Source organism: Pollachius pollachius (assembly GCF_949987615.1).
Source record: "Pollachius pollachius genome assembly, chromosome: 17".
In the NCBI taxonomy this organism is placed as follows: domain Eukaryota; kingdom Metazoa; phylum Chordata; class Actinopteri; order Gadiformes; family Gadidae; genus Pollachius; species Pollachius pollachius.
This window is the reverse complement of record NC_136950.1, coordinates 1,558,271-1,574,253: the sequence shown is the minus strand read 5'-3', so window position 1 is coordinate 1,574,253 and position 15,983 is coordinate 1,558,271. Positions and strand designations below refer to the sequence as shown.

Genomic DNA, 15,983 nt, shown 5'->3' with positions numbered 1-15,983 from the left:
CCAACCCCCAATTTGAATCCCCTTGAGCAAGAGGCGTGACCTCTACCTTCTCATAAATCACTTGTATGTGAATTCAATTCGAAGGTTCCACTAAAAGAGAAAATAATTGAATAACCAATCAGGAAGCAAATAAAGCCAGCTCTTTAACACACTAAAACAGGATGTGTCTTTAAAACACGTGCATATTTTGTGGAGAATTCACACACACATATCTTGGACATAACAATAACACACACATGAAAACAATGCAATGTCTTTTACATGCTGTAAAACAAAAGTGTGACACAAATACGGTGGTTTTGGGTGACTAGAGTTGTGTGTTCAATTGATAATAAATAAATAAATAATATACACCCTTACATTATGGACTTGTGAACACCAAGGGACAAAGTTTTATGAGTGTGTGTTGAGAATGGCAGAGCTATCCGAGAGGAGTGTTGTGTGTGTTTCTGAGTGTGTGCTCGCTGTATGTGCATGTGTTCACACAATCACTGAAGCTGCTTGGCAATTGTTGGCAAATCAATGCCTGACTGTGACAGTTCAAGTCCAGAGTTCATAACGACGCAAACGTGAATCCCATAGTGTGTGTGTGTGTGTGTGTGTGTGTGTGTGTGTGTGTGTGTGTGTGTGTGTGTGTGTGTGTGTGTGTGTGTGTGTGTGTGTGTGTTTGATTGTGGGAGCGTGTGTGTTTGTGTGTGTGTGTTTGTGTGTGTTTGAGTATTTTTGTGAGTGGGTCTCTCAGTCTAGAGCCAGTAGCGGCTGTGTACTGGTTTCTCTGTCTGTGTGTCTCAAGGTTCCTGGTTCCACTGCAGACTGAGACCTGAAGAAGAAAAAGAAGAGGGAAAATACACCTTGATCAGGAGTTCACATTGGACACCTTCTTTTTCTTTCCTACGTCCTCTCTCTCTCTCTCTCTCTCTCTTTATACATATATATATCCCATATATATATATATATATATATATATATACACATTTTCTCTAGGTATATAAATCTCTCTTTTTATCACTTTCTCTCGCTCACAATATGCAATTGTAGTCTATTGTATATGTTACATTTATTCTGCCACCTGGTGTCAGTACAGGGCCTCTGATGGGGGGTCGATGAGGGGGTGTGTGTGTAATTGGCCGTCAGACTGACCAATAAGGAGGGTGGGGGGGCTGCCTGGTAACTACAACCCACACTCTGTGACTGATTGAGCCGTCAGCGAGGTGGAGCCGGGACTTTGGTCTGTGAGGTGATCACACACACACACACACACGCACACACACACACACACGCCCACACACGCACACATACGCACGCACACACACACGCACACACATGCGCACACACATGCACACACACACACACACACACACACACACACAAAACACACACGCACACACAGATGCATGCACGCAAACGCATACACATGCATACACATGCACACAAACATGCGCCAATGCACACACATGCACCAGCCTCGCCAAAGTCTTGCGACAGAAGCTACACACAGAACTCTGTTAGCAAGACTCCCCATCACCCACGCCATCACACACACACACACACCACCACACATACACACACCATCACACACACACACACGCACCATCACACACACATCACTCACACACACACACACCATCACACACACACACAAACACACACATCATCAAACACACATGCACACACTAACACACACACATGCCACCACACACACACACACACACACACATAATCACACACACACACAGACACACACACACACACATACAAAAACACACACACCCTGTCGCTCCTCCCACCTCTTCATCATCTCCTTGTCCCCCCCTGCTCCTCCACAGCTCTCCCTGACGTGCAGGGCGTCGTAGGTCAACGTATACTCGGTCTCGTCATTGTAGTCAGGCCCAAGCAGCGTGCGCGCCCAGATCCCCATGTCGTAGGGCGGCAGGGTGCCCCCGAACTCGGAGGGCAGACACTCGGGCTGGATGAGCTGGTGCAGAGAGTTGAGGTTGTTGCCGTGCAGGAAGATCTGTGGTGAAGAAGAGCAGAGGAGGGCTTCTTGAATGTTCCACACAGGAATGAGAAGGACGCCACACAGGAAAGGGAAACGTGATGTGATGGCTGGAGTGTCCCCTATCCCCCCATGGTAGACACAGGAGGATGGTTTGAGACGGTTTACAGTAGGCCATCCTATATGAATTTGAAATAACCCGTCCATGTGTGTCTAGGTTGACAGAGAAAAAATCCCCTAAAAAAGAATAGAGGAAAACAGAAGAGAAGAGCAGGGAAGAGAAGAGAAGAACAGAGAAGAGAAAAGAGTTAAGCAGATCCTCTGAGAAGAGAGAGAGACATTAGTCTTACTCTTTTCCTGGTCTTGTCTTTGAGGAAAGGTTTGATGATGGTGTACATGGCATGGATGTACCAGGGCTGGTTCACAAAATGGATGCCCCCAAAGCGCGCTGGAAAACTGTCCTGCAGAGATCACAGAGGGAGAGAAGAATAAGAGATTGATAACATTGTGACATTATTATATTTAAATGTCAAATACAAAGACAGAACTCAATGCAATACACCTCCAATTATCCATCGCAATAGATAAGATATTGTTGAGATATCGTTATTTTTCCGGCAAGCTTATTAAATGGAAGCAGTCTATTTCCCAACTAGCTCAGTATATTCATGACCAGGGGATTGGTAGGTGTGAGAGGATACATCCTGTAATACGTTATGCTGTTGAGATTCTACTGGCCGTCCCTTGAAGCAAATCGCCAATGAATCAAGACTAACTTTTCATTGAAGTCGTAATTTTACCCAGAGGTGACCCAGATATTGTTCTGAGACCTAAAGGGGAGCTAGATGTTACCTGGAGGCCTTTGATGGCCAGCTTCAGGGGGTTGTTCAGGGGTGTCCAAACTACGGCCCGCGGGCCAACTGCAGCCCGCGGCCCACTTTTGATTGGCCCGCTGCACAAAATATAATGTAATATGGCCCTTTTAATTTTCTTCTTTTTTTTAGCTTGACTTTATTGCATTTCTTAGTTGACCCACTAGTGCAGGGGTGTCAAAACTGATTGAATGGCCCGCGGCATGTTTTAAATATATAATGTAAGATGGCCCTTTTAATTTTTAATTTTTTGCTTGACTTTATTGCATTTCTTATTTAACCCACTAGGTGGAGCTACTGTTCGAACAAGTCAGGCGACTCCCCATTAAAAGACCAATCAAAGAATTTTTCTCCCGCCAGTGAGAAAAGATGGCAGAACCAAAGAAACGGAAGATCGAAAGTGAGTGCAGAAAATTTCAGCCACGGTGGAAAATGAATACTTCTTCACAGAAGTCAAGTTCTGTTTAATTTGCAAGGAAAGTGTTGTAGTGATGAAGGATTACAATTTACGAAGACACTATGAAACTAAACATCAGAGCAGCTACATGTCCTATACTGGTGCCGAGGAACAAATTAAAGTCAAACAGATGGCAGCAAGCCTGCAAACTCAACAACAGTTTTTTAGCCGGGCTAACAAAACTCAAGAAAGCGCCACAATGGCTAGCTATGAGGTAGCAAAACTGATTGCACAACATGGGAAACTTTTCTCCGATGGGGAATTTGTAAAGCATTGTCTCACTAAAGTTGCGGGGAGTTGACGACAACTTTTGCACTACGGCGGAGCTGCTCGATCTGAGGAGTTTAAAGGTCCCATGGCCCAATGTCCCACTGCTACTTTATGGATGCTTTAATATAGATATTAGTAGGTCCCAAACACAGTATTTGAAGACGTTCCCGAAATTCAGCCGTGGTGCAGAATTACAGCCACTATGAGCCAGTCGCACATTGAGCTTTTCCCAAATGCGCTGTTTCGGTGTCTATAGCTTTAATGCAAATGAGTAGGAGAGAGGCTGGTCAAGGAGGAGGGTGGGGGTGTGGCCCTGAGCAGCTTGCAGCCACGGTACCAAGCGCTCTGTTTACAGTAGATGTATTGCAATGGCGAGGCACACACAGCCTTTAGCCGTGTTCTGTAAATATTGTAGAACAGACGGGAGTCCTGGAGCTCTATATCTAAATAATATCATATTATACATAGATATCTATATCATATAATATATATTATCACAGCCAAAAGCTGTGTGAGCCTCCAGACGATATTATGAATCTCAAACGACCGCGTCGGGTTCTCCGACGTCTCTGGTTCTTCCACGGTCACATCAATCTGAAGTAGACTGAACCACGACATGGAGGAGAAAGGGATTGTTGCCCACGATTGGTGACCGCGGTTGTCTCCCGCCGGAGCCTTGCTGCCGAGGGACCACCGCCTCGGCAGCGGTCAGCACCGAGGCGGTGGTCCCTCAGCAGCAGGAAGCGGGGCTCATGCGGGAGACATTCGAGGCCAACAATCCCTTTCTCCTCCATGTCGTGGTTCATGTACTTCAGGGATTCAAAGCCGAAGTTCCTTTCCCCCAATTCATTCTCAACCATGGCTGAGATAACCCTCACTACGAGTCTCATTGTGGAAATACCAGAGACAAGACTCCGACGTGTTATGCGCCAGGACTGTAGCGCAAGTGTTGTACACTTCCTTATTATTTGTATAACCGTTCTGCTGTTGGTGTTATGGCGCATAACACATCGGAAAATCTATGTATCATATGATACATACATATCTATATCATATAATACATATTATCACGGCCAAAAGCTGTGTGCGCCTCCAGACGATATTATGAATCACAAACAACTTGGTCGGGTTCTCTGATGTCTCTGGTTCTTCCACTTCCACATGAACCTGAAGTAGACTGAACCGCGCACTGCCTGCTGCCGGCTGCCTGCTGCCGGCTGCCCGCTGCCGGGCGGTGGTTCTTTGCGGCGGTGGTGCCTCGCGGCAGCCGATGGCAGGCAGCATATCGCAGTTCATGTACTTCAGGGAGTCAAAGCCAAAGTTCCTTTCCCCCAATTCCTTCTCAACCATGGCTGAGATAACCCCAACTACAGTCTCGTTGTGGAAATACAAGAGACGCCAAAGAACCAACGTGTTATGCACCATAACACCAACAGCAAACACTTGCGTTACAGTGTGTGTAATCACACACACACATGTGGCGCTCGCACGGTCGTGTCTCATTGGTGGGCCAAATTCTCTGGGCGGGCTAGGCAGAGAAAGGGGAAAAGCTTAGATCCTTTATGACAACATATGGGACCACATTCCAAATCAGGGTGCTTGAGCCTCCTTTTTTTCAAAGGCGAGCAGAACACCTAGTGCTCGTTTTACACCGAACGCAAGTTTTAACCACTGGGGGACCATAGGCAGGCTAGGAGAACTCATATTTATGTTAAAAAACCTCAGAAAGTGAGATTTTCATGCCATGGGACCTTTAAAGGGCACAACAATGATATAAGATATAAAGGCATCATGTTATTGTGGTTTCATATGGTTAAAAATGTGTTATTTTTGCCAAGTGGCCCGGCCCTTCGTAGATTTTTCTGTATTTGGCCCTCAGTGAAAAAAGTTTGGACACCCCTGTTCCTAGATGTTACCTGGAGGCCTTCGATGGCCAGCTTCAGGATGTTTGGCGTGAGCTTGGAGGCCTGCTTGAAGGAGAAGTTGCTCCAGTCGATGATGAGGATAAAGCCGTTGATCTGGAGCTCCGGGTTCTCGATCAGTACCTCTAGGGAGAGCAGGATGGCTCGCAAGATGTCCGTGAAGGAGTTCCTGAGCCGGGGAAAGGGGAGAAAGATGAAGCACCGGAAGAGATGGAGAAGGGTGGGAGTCAGGGTCAGGGTCAGGGTTGGTGAGAAGGAGAATGTGATGTGAAAGTGAGAAAGTGTGAGTATGTATGTGTGTGTGTGTGTGTGTGTGTGTGTGTGTGTGTGTGTGTGTGTGTGTGTGTGTGTGTGTTTGTGGCTTGTCCTACCTGCCCTGGTCCCAGTTGGAGGCGAAAAGGATGAGTATTTTGCGGCCGTGTTGGTCTGGGGTCTCCAGGACCCCCGGGAACCCGTCCATCAGTGCCCGTTTGATACCCGGGTCATCCACCTGACACACACAAACACACGCACACACACACATACACACACACATTTAGATATCCTGTTACTGCACAGTTATACACACATAAGTACATGTGAATACCCTTGACGGTTTGATTAACATACACATAAAGAGACACAAACACATCCAACCACTGTGATGCATATGCACAGTACAGTCACACACACATACACAGAAACATACACACACACACACACACAGAAACACACTTGCACATTTAACATTTAAAACACATCCCAATCGCAGAAATACAGTAAAGATATGTTCATATGCCTTTGTGTTTGAACGGTATGAACGAGAAGTAAAAAATAGACAAAAAAATGATACAAACACAAACACACACACACACAGACACACACACACACACACACACACAGACATTCACTAAATATGTCAAACACCCACACACAGTTATGCTCACACATATGACAGTATATATATATATAGTGTAAATGCACACCGCTGCATTGCTCTGTAGACGTATCGTATCGTCTGACACATAACTGCACCCAGCGGACCCACAGACCTTGAAGCTCTGAAACATGTCCAGGTTCTGCTGGCGGAACTGGAAGTACTGGGCCAGCAGTCGGAACGTCTCGGCCTGGTCGAACTTCCTGGCTCGCAGGAAGCGCAGGATGAAGTCATCGTCGGTCCGCAGGAAGCCGATGTCCGGCCGGGTCACGATCATATCTCGTACCTAGGGTCCCGACATGCTCAGTACACAGTGTGGGCCCATGGGAGAACACTGCCAGGGCTATGGGTTCAACTCCTCCCATGCTTACAATATATGTTCCCATGAGATGGTTGGATCCTCTGGCTAATAGCATGTCCCAAAGTGGCAAAGAGCAAAGCTACAGAATTAATGGAGCTTTGACTTGAGGTCACCCCAACTAAAACCAACGATGCTACCTCTGCTAAAGATACATGCTACCTGCTTAGATATGATTCATGAGATACATGGTGACGGGTCCGGTGGTATGGTATACTATGCTAGGCTATGCTATGATCACAAGCTATCAAATCAAAGGGTCACACTTAGAATTTGTCAGAGAATCCAATGGAAACCTAGCTAGCTACTGAGTTAGCTGTGAATCTGATGGAGTCTGATGGAGATTGAATGGAAGGCATCATGGTGTGTCCTGTACCTGCTGGATGTCCTGGTGCAGCATATCCGGGTTCTCGTTCAGCTCTAGGCGGGCCTTCTCCGTGGTCTCAGGACTCAGACCCGCATGCAGGTGGCTCATCTTGGAACGTGGCTCTGGTCCACTTCGGAGCCACTGTCTGAAGTCTGTGGCTGGATCCAGTGAGTTCAGAGGTCAGGAATCTCCTCTTCGATAGAGACAATGTAGTTCCACTGTTCCTTCCCCCTTTATTGGATTGAATCCTCAGAATGCTTTCCAAAGTGATACTGGTTTTATTTTCCCTCCGTCTCGATGCTCCAGAGGTTCCTTGTTTTTGTCTTAGCTGAGTGCACCTTGTCTCTATTCAGACGCCCTCCGATCAGTCGACAAACATCCCTGCTTGCTGTCCTGTGAACCCATCATACTTCTACATCACGGTAGGATGGAGAAACACTTTGAGAACGGACCCTGGTTTGATGTCGAGCTCCTCGTGGGCCAGTGGAAAAAGCAAGGAGATAATGTCAGAACCCTTTTCCTTACAAAGCAGAGAGGTGGCTGCAGAGAGACCACCGTAGGAACAGATTCTTTTGGGGGTTATGTTGGCTAGAACAGATTTCTGGCTCTACAGATATTGGTTTTAACTATTTTCTCTGCATCTCCACATTGTTACAAGGAAACAATTTTAATGGCTATCTTCTTGTACATTCTACGTTTCTAGGGAAGCTCCAGGTCTTCTCTAGGTGGTTGATTGGTATGGTGTATCTCAAATTTGGATGAAAAGGAAGTAGATGAAGGTATAAAAGATACAGGAGGAACAACACCATCAATATTAATATCCTGCTCCTTTGACTGAATTTAAATAAGCTGTGGCAGTATCCTTCTGCTTCTCATGACAGCTCCTCCACTGGTTTGAAGTCAGATTAATCTAGGATTTACATTCTGGGTTGGCATTGGTAACTACTGCGTTGGTTAAGCCCTTTAGTATCCCATCCCTTTGTCCAAGGTCAGAGGTCATCTAAGGCAATACTTTCCAAAGTGGTGGTCCTCTCAGCCTGGGAGGAGAAAAGGATAGGAGACAGAGAGAGAGAGAGAGAGAGAGAGAGAGAGAGAGAGAGAGAGAGAGAGAGAGAGAGAATGAGAGAGAGAGGGAGAGAGAGAGAGAGAGAGAGGGAGAGAGAGAGAGAGAGGGGGATGAGAAGAGGAGAGAGACGAAAGTACAGGAGAGGAGAAAAATGGGGGGAGGAGAGAACGGAAAAGAACAGAGATAATTAATAATTGGTATTTCAGACCAGATACAAGTTTGGAATGATATTAAAACCAATTTGAGAAGCTACCAAACAAATGACATCAAAGAAAACAGCAGAGCAACAACATTGACATGCCCCAGTGAAAGGCACTTGATGCGTGCTCCGATTGAGTCGTTAGTTGGATAGAAGGGGTAACACCAGGTTAGACAGAGGAGCTTACTGCTGCAAGATGGAACTATTTGGTGCCGTTTATCACCATTAAATATCATTATTGCAGATAGAATATGAATGAGAATAGTGCTATGAATTAATGTCCATGTTGTCTGTATTGTGTGTATTTGTTCAGAGATGTTTGAGAGCAGCAAGTGACGGTTAAAGAGCCTGACATCATTCAGAGGACCTCCAACAGGACGCTTTATCCTGCTCCACCTTCATGCTCCGCAGGTAACGCGCATCATCAAATCCTACCACCTTTTCATTTATCCTTGTACCCTATCAAGTGTGATCTTTGTCTTTTATTATGTGAGCAATGAGCAGTCGGGAGCAATATTTTGTTGGGTCAGCATGCTGTAGCAGAGGACCGAGGCTCCCTGCAGGATGGACGCTCTCCCTTTCTTCAGCTCGTCTTAGTAGACAGGGAACCCAACATGGACGTGTTTTATGGTGGGGCGTTCATCCCCCCCCCCCCCCCCCCCCCCCCCCCCCATCTGGCGTTCAGATTACTAATGCGTCAGATGACGCCCAGCGACCCACCGTCTGTCCACCGGTAGATGCAAACACTGACCCACTAACACACGTTATAACCCGCAGAAGGTCTGCTGGCGGTCCTGTGAGATGGACCGGGGGTCCTGTGAGACGGTCCGGTGATCCTGTGAGACGGTCCGGTGATCCTGTGGAGACCAGCTACTCACCCGGTGCTACAGTCCGTCTCGATGCTGGTGAAATAAGCGCCGTGGATTGACGCGCCGGCCTGACGGGCCGCAGACGGTGGTGCTGATGCTGCTGGGGACGGTGGTGGCCATCGGTATCCGGCGGACTCACATACACATCCCCGACACACGATAAAGGAGCAAATAGATAGCCCTTTGTCCATACAGCGAAAATAATAGCACCAAATCAAAGTACCCTCGATCCCTGCATCGCCCTCAGTCCGACGGGATGGGAAAAGACTATGCTTTATGCTCGTGACAACGGACGTCGCTCTTCTCCACAAAGATGCTCCATCCGTCTGTGACAACTGACGGTTTGCGCGTTCACGCGGCACCGAGATGGTAGCTGTACTGAGGAGAGCATATTATTATCATCAAGGGGATGGCATTTTATTATAGCGAAAGGCAATTTGTAGGTTATATATGCATACCAATATATATATATATATATATATATATATATATATATATATATATACATAAATGTATATATAAATGTATCTCTCTCTCTCTCTCTCTCTCTCTCTCTCTCTATATATATATATATATATATATATATATACATACATATACCTATACCTATATATAAATACATATAGCTGCAGTTTAGGTTGTCAGATAGTGTGTGAGTGTGTGTGTGTGTATGTGTGTGTGTGTGTGTGCGCGCGTATGTGTGCGTGCGTGTGTGTCTGGGGGGGAGAGGATGTTACATTTGTTACATTTTTGATAATTGAAAAATGTCAGTATTTTTCCGATGTTTACGTGAATATCTTAAAAATGAACACAGGTCCAATGATTAATACAATCGGCCATGGGATTAATGAGCAGCAGTCTCGGCCCGCCCCCAAGAGGGCGTTTCTTTTGAGGGAATGACGTCAGCTATGGCCGGAGGTCGATGGTTCTTCTTCCGGTAGAGAGTCTGTAGTGAAGTCAACTCCCTCTTCAAAACCTTTAATTCTCCTTCCGGAATTACTACCTCAAATCTATTTTTTCGAATTTTAGTATTTATCGACTTCCCTTGTTATCGATAATAGCGTTGACACATCGGTTGCCCTTTCCTTTATCCTAAACAAGTTCCGCTGTAGCTCTTCAGCTAGCAAGCTAGCCAACATTCATTTCTCCGGCGCACATTCGACACACTAATCATGGACCAGTTAGGAAGGACTTCAGAGACCCCCAAGGTAAGACCTTACCAGGACCAGCTCTTAAGATAGATATGAAGGACTTCGGAGTGAAGTGCGTCTGCCCGCCTTCCTGGTGGGAACATCACCATAAAAGGCCTAATGTCAGCTCCTCCCTGGGTTTACAGGAGCACGAGACAATCTCGTGGGGGGGCCTGTCCCGTGGGGGGGCCTGTCCCGTGCTGACTGTCTCGTAGACTGTCCTGTGGGAGGACTGTCCCCTGTCGGGCCGGTCCAATGGGGACAGTCTTTGTGCCGTGGGGTCTGTCACTGCCTTGTGGGGGGACTGTCAATGTAGGGGGACTGTCCTGTGTCACTGTCCAGTGGTTGGCCTTTCCCGTGGGGGGACTGTCCTGTGTCACTGTCCTGTGGGGGGACTGTCCTGTGTCACTGTCCCGTCTGGGGCCTGTCACTGTCCTGTGGGGGTACTTTCCCGTGGGGGGACTGTCCTGTGTCACTGTCCTGTGGGGGGACTGTCCTGCGTCACTGTCCCGTCTGGGGCCTGTCACTGTCCTGTGGGGGGACTGTCACTGTCCTGTGGGGGGACTTTCCCGCAGTTCCTTGTGGGGACCGTGGGGGTACATTACTTAACCATTAATAACATGAGTTCATTAGAAGGCATTGGTAAAGGGTTATGGGTAGGGTTAGTGGGTAAGGCTTATCCTTTCTCACTAGGCTTGTCCTAACTATCCTAACCCACTAGGCTTGCCCTAACCCAGGGTTTTCCTTACCATTCCTAGACCATAAGGTAACTGATACTTGTAATGCATTTACTATTGTAAATGAATGGTTAATTAATGTACCCTCCATTGTAAAGTGTTAACAATTACACTCTTATGATATATGCTAAACATGCGTAGTCATCGTTGTGTGTTGCATTGTGTTGCTTAGACCTTGGGACAAGACGTCATCATCCGAACATGCCCAGACATGTTTAGTCCATAAGTTCATTGACCGTTTTAAATAGTAGGACTGTTTCAGAACCACGTTAACCTGCATTAGCTGGTCAATAGGCCGTATGTCAATGAACCAAGCAATGGGTTGTAATTAAAGACTAATAATTGTCATTTACAGTGTAATTTAGATTTAATAAGCATAAGTAGAAGTTTAATCTTTTGGAAAACCGAATAATGCCCCTTTCGTTATACAGCCTCAGAACTTAAAGGGGACATATCATACCACCAGGTGTGAGTGTGATAAGCCATTACAAGCAGGTTTGAAAATGTGCAGCATTGTGACATCACAGGTGGACGTGTCCAACTAGTGCTGGATCGATCAGTCTACCAGCCTACCCAGTGGACTGTAGCAAACGTTGCTCATCTATCCATCACACATCTAGGTGGACACGCCCACCTGTGATGTCACAATGCTGCACATTTTGAAAACGGCTTGTAATGGCTAATCACACTCACACTTAAAGGGGATATGTCCCCTTTAAGAGAGAATAATATCAAACCTGCAAATTGTTAATGTGTGTGTGTGTGTGTGTGTGCCCATCAGAGCCCCTGGGGCAGGTGCCCCCCTGCGGTGCCATCCTGCTCTCTGTCTGATGTCATGAGTGAGGAGCTGGCCAGGCAGCTGGAGGAGGAGAACAAGGCCTTCCCCTCTCTGACAGAGTAGGTCCCTACGACCATAGCTCATGTCATCTGTGGACCGATTACACGTGTCAGAAGATAACCCGTCACAAAATCCTAGTTGGAGTAGATTCCCAGTTTGAAAAAAAAACAGTCTCCTCTTTCCCCTCTCCTGCCTCCTCTTTCCTTTCTCCTCTCTTCTCTCCTCTCTCCTCTCTCCTGTTCCCTCTCTCCTCTCTCCTGTTCCTTCTCTCCTCTCTCCTGTGTCCTCTCCCCTCTCTCTTCTCTCCTGTCTCCTGTGTAATCTATCCTGTCTCCTCTCTCCTCTCTCCTCTCCTCTTCAGTCCTGAGGTGAGTCTCCTGTCAGATGAGGAGTCTGACACCAACAGCGATCTGATGCTGGCCCGGCTGCTGCAGATGCAGTACGACCGCGAGTGCGACACCCAGCTCCGCCGAGAGGAGCGCAAGTACAACGGGGAGAGCAAAGGTGGTGACCCACACAAGATGCTGTTCACCCCCACTGTACAGGCTGTGGGTTACCAGTCCCGTGCTGCTGGAGGAGGGTCAGCACGGGGTCCATGTGGAGCAGGTTTAATGTGACCAGTTGCGTTTGTGTGTCCAGTGTCCATCTCCTTTGAGAACTACCGCACAGCCCATCCCTATGACGGCAGTGAGAGCTCCGAGGATGAGGTGGACTGGCAGGACACCCGGGATGACCCCTACAAGCCCGGTAACGGTCACCCCCGCCTCCCGTCTCACTCACCCTGTTTTCAGAGTTTGATAGGGTCAGGGCGTGTTCTTCTTTATAGGGACTTCACCCATTTGCATTAAGCTTTGTATCGTTAGAAACCTAGTCATATTTCTGAATGGTCTTGCATCATTCCATCATTTCCCCCTGAGACGGGAGAGATCCATATCTACCTCTTACACTCCTCGCATTAAATGACGCAAAATGTAGAATTTTGCGTAATTTAAAGCAGTAAGTGTAAGAGGGAGGGGGGCACTCCTCCCTCTTACAAGCACTCCTCATTTTCAAACCCGCCAAGGGGGTTGTGTTTTTATATATTGTATATTATATTCTATAGATACAGAGTTCTGGGAGACCGCAAACGGAGACGCAACAATCACTTCTCCTCCATGCTGCTGTTCACTCTGGACTGCAGGGAGTGAACGCCGATTCGCTGTTATGTTTTGTCCCTCAGGGAGTGAACGCTGATTGGCATTGTGGGAGTTGTCGTCTTCAGTCCACAAGCGCCAAAAAGCCACTGTCTGCCTTTTCTCAGTCAGGAAAGCACAGAATTTGAAATTGATGTTACTATTCGACTACATATATGACCCACTTTCAATACAGATCATGTCTCCACCAGTGAAATTCCATTCAGAAGACTGTTGCTGCTCCTAATGCGTTTTTTAGCTGTTCAATGGTGACCATGAATCATAACTTATTTCATGTATTTTATGATCATTTATGATTTAGTTTATTCTTCTTTACAACCATTGTCTAGGACAGTGTTTCTCAACCTTTTTTCAGTCGCGGCACCCTTTGCATGAATAAAAAATCTCAAGGCACCCCAATATATATATTTTAAATTTTTTTTAATGTTGATTATCATTAGAATACATTCACAAACTGTCTCTGACGAACAACAAATGCATGACACATGTAGCCTACTACTCTTACACGCGCACACACACACACACACACACACAAGAGGGCGTAAATGTGACTTATTCAGTGAGTGATTTGGGTCTGGGAGGATGCACACAACCGTTCTATTCTCGCAGGAATGGATGACAGACACACACGTAGCTCCTGGTCCACAGCTCTGAGGCGCTCTCAGCACTTGTTCTTGATGCTGGCTAAGCTCGGAAAGCTCAGTTCACACAAATATGTAGTGGTAAACGGTAACAGTGTGTCAACGGCACTACTTGACACTATCGAGTATTCCTTTTCCAATGATATTCAATGCCATATCTTGAAATTTCATCCTTAATGTACGATCTTCTTTCATCTCTGCCAGTTGCTCCTGTGTATGCATTGGCAGGTCGGCTGCGCCCTCCAAGGGACTATAACTGGACCCAGTCAAAACAAGCAAAGGTCTCAGCTGGAAAATACTTATTGAATCTCTAATCAAGGGTTTGCAGATGATGAGAGATAAGGCCGGAATATATTTTGCTGTTTGGATTTGCACTGTACAGGGGAACATCTCAACTCTCCCCTGTTTCACACAAGAGTGCCAGAGAGTGAGTTTAGACTTGAAGCCACGCAATTTGTCGGATGAGCTTAGTCGATTTTCCTCTTTACATTGCATTTTAGAATTAAGTTCTTTGAGGTTCTTAAATATATCGGCCAGGTATGCGAGTTTCGCACACCAATACGCATCTACAATGAACTCTTTATATGCAGAATTCTCTCCTGCTAGGAACACTCAGAGTTCTTTTCTTAACTCGTACAGTCGGTCCAAGCACTTTCCGCGTGAGAGCCAGCGGGCAGCCGTGTGCAGCAACAAGCTCTGATGCTCGGCTCCCATTTCCTCGCATAGAATGGAAAGAAGACGAGACTTTAACTGTCGCGCCTTTATGAAATTAACTATGTCCACTGCCCTGTCCAGTACATCTGAAAGATCTTTGGGTAAAGTCTTGGCAACCAGTGCCTTCATGTGATGGAAACAATGCGTTGTGCGAACATTTTGGTTTTGCTCTCTGATCCTGCTGTCATCGCAGCAGCGCCATCAGAGCAGACACTGATACAATTTTTCCAACTTAGACCTCCCTTAGGTACTCCGTTGTTACACGGATATTTCCTCTCCAGTTGTTTTGTGCGACAAACACTTGCAAATAAATCTCACAAATCCCAAAAGTTGTGCGTGGCCACTCACGTCTGTTGACGTCCTGATGTGTGCCTCGATTTACTTACCCTAGCTGTATGCTATCGCTAAATGAAAAATTCCAAAATGATGCATTCATTTATTTCAATTTTACTATATTAAACTAGTTTCAGCCATGTTTCTGCGGCACCCTTAAGTATGTCAGACGGCACCCCTGTTGATAAACACTGGTCTAGGATGTAAAATACTGTCCACCTGATGGAAACTACTGTATTATAAAACGATATAATGTTCTTTACTTATGACGTTCTGACAAAGCGTGTCTTTTATGTATTTGTCTGATATGTAATCTGAGAACATATGTAATCCGTTTCCCAGACGTTTCCTTCCAATGTAATACCAGCTGTAAAGAACTTGTGATGCTCGTATTTGGTGAAGCAATGCGATGAATTGGCTCTCACCTTTGTGGTTCACTGTCCCGTCTTACCCCTTCCTGCTCCTCCAGATAAGCCTCAGGTGACGCCAGCAAGTGCTTCACAGGAAAAGGGAAAAACATCACCACAAAACACGATGAGGTGCTGTGTGGACGCAAGAACACCGCCCGCATGGACAATGTAAGAGATCCACAAAACATCTCTTCTGTGTTTGTGTTAGCCATACACAAAGGTTTGGGCATTTTTCAGCTATTTTTCCTCTCTCTGCTCTCCTCCTTCCTCTCTCCGGTTCCCTGTTTGGTTCTTGTTGTTCAGTTTGGGCTCCGCTCACCCCTGGCTCTTGTTGTTTAGTTTGGGCCCCTCTCACCCCTGGTTCTGTTCTGTTCAGTTTGGCTCCTCTCACCCCCTGGTTCTTGTTCTGTTCAGTTTTGGCCCCTCTCACCCCTGGTTCTTGTTTTTTAGTTTGGGCTCCGCTCACCCCCTGGTTATTTTTCTCCAGTTTGCTCGGAGGTGCTGGTGGCGATGGGCTAGGCATGGACCTGAAACTGTCCAACCAGGTGTTCAACTCCTGAAGCAGCACTGCCACAGCGAGCAGCGGCGGAGTGCCAGGCTGCACGACAAGAAGGAGCACTCCACTGCAGTATGGC

General features: G+C 46.6%; 2 protein-coding genes across 2 annotated transcripts in view; one reads left to right on the top strand and one right to left on the bottom strand.

Moving 5' to 3' along the window:
* Positions 1-738: 738 nt before the first annotated feature.
* Positions 739-7,266, bottom strand: LOC307088953 (clavesin-1-like; the record flags this gene model as incomplete). The annotated part of the gene is made up of 7 exons (XM_079755032.1): positions 739-820; positions 1,788-2,014; positions 2,347-2,457; positions 5,512-5,686; positions 5,889-6,007; positions 6,549-6,719; positions 7,168-7,266. 7 exons carry the CDS (start codon positions 7,264-7,266, stop codon positions 739-741), a joined length of 984 nt encoding a protein of 327 aa, XP_079611158.1.
* A 2,950-nt stretch (positions 7,267-10,216) lies between these two features.
* Positions 10,217-15,983, top strand: part of riok3 (RIO kinase 3 (yeast)) — an 11,568-nt gene continuing 5,801 nt past the window's right edge. Inside the window, 9 exon segments of the mRNA XM_079754573.1 lie at positions 10,217-10,500; positions 12,001-12,116; positions 12,419-12,561; positions 12,697-12,804; positions 15,408-15,422; positions 15,425-15,516; positions 15,836-15,852; positions 15,854-15,900; positions 15,903-15,976. Of these exon segments, the coding sequence (XP_079610699.1) occupies positions 10,465-10,500; positions 12,001-12,116; positions 12,419-12,561; positions 12,697-12,804; positions 15,408-15,422; positions 15,425-15,516; positions 15,836-15,852; positions 15,854-15,900; positions 15,903-15,976 (648 nt within the window). The 5' untranslated portion in view covers positions 10,217-10,464.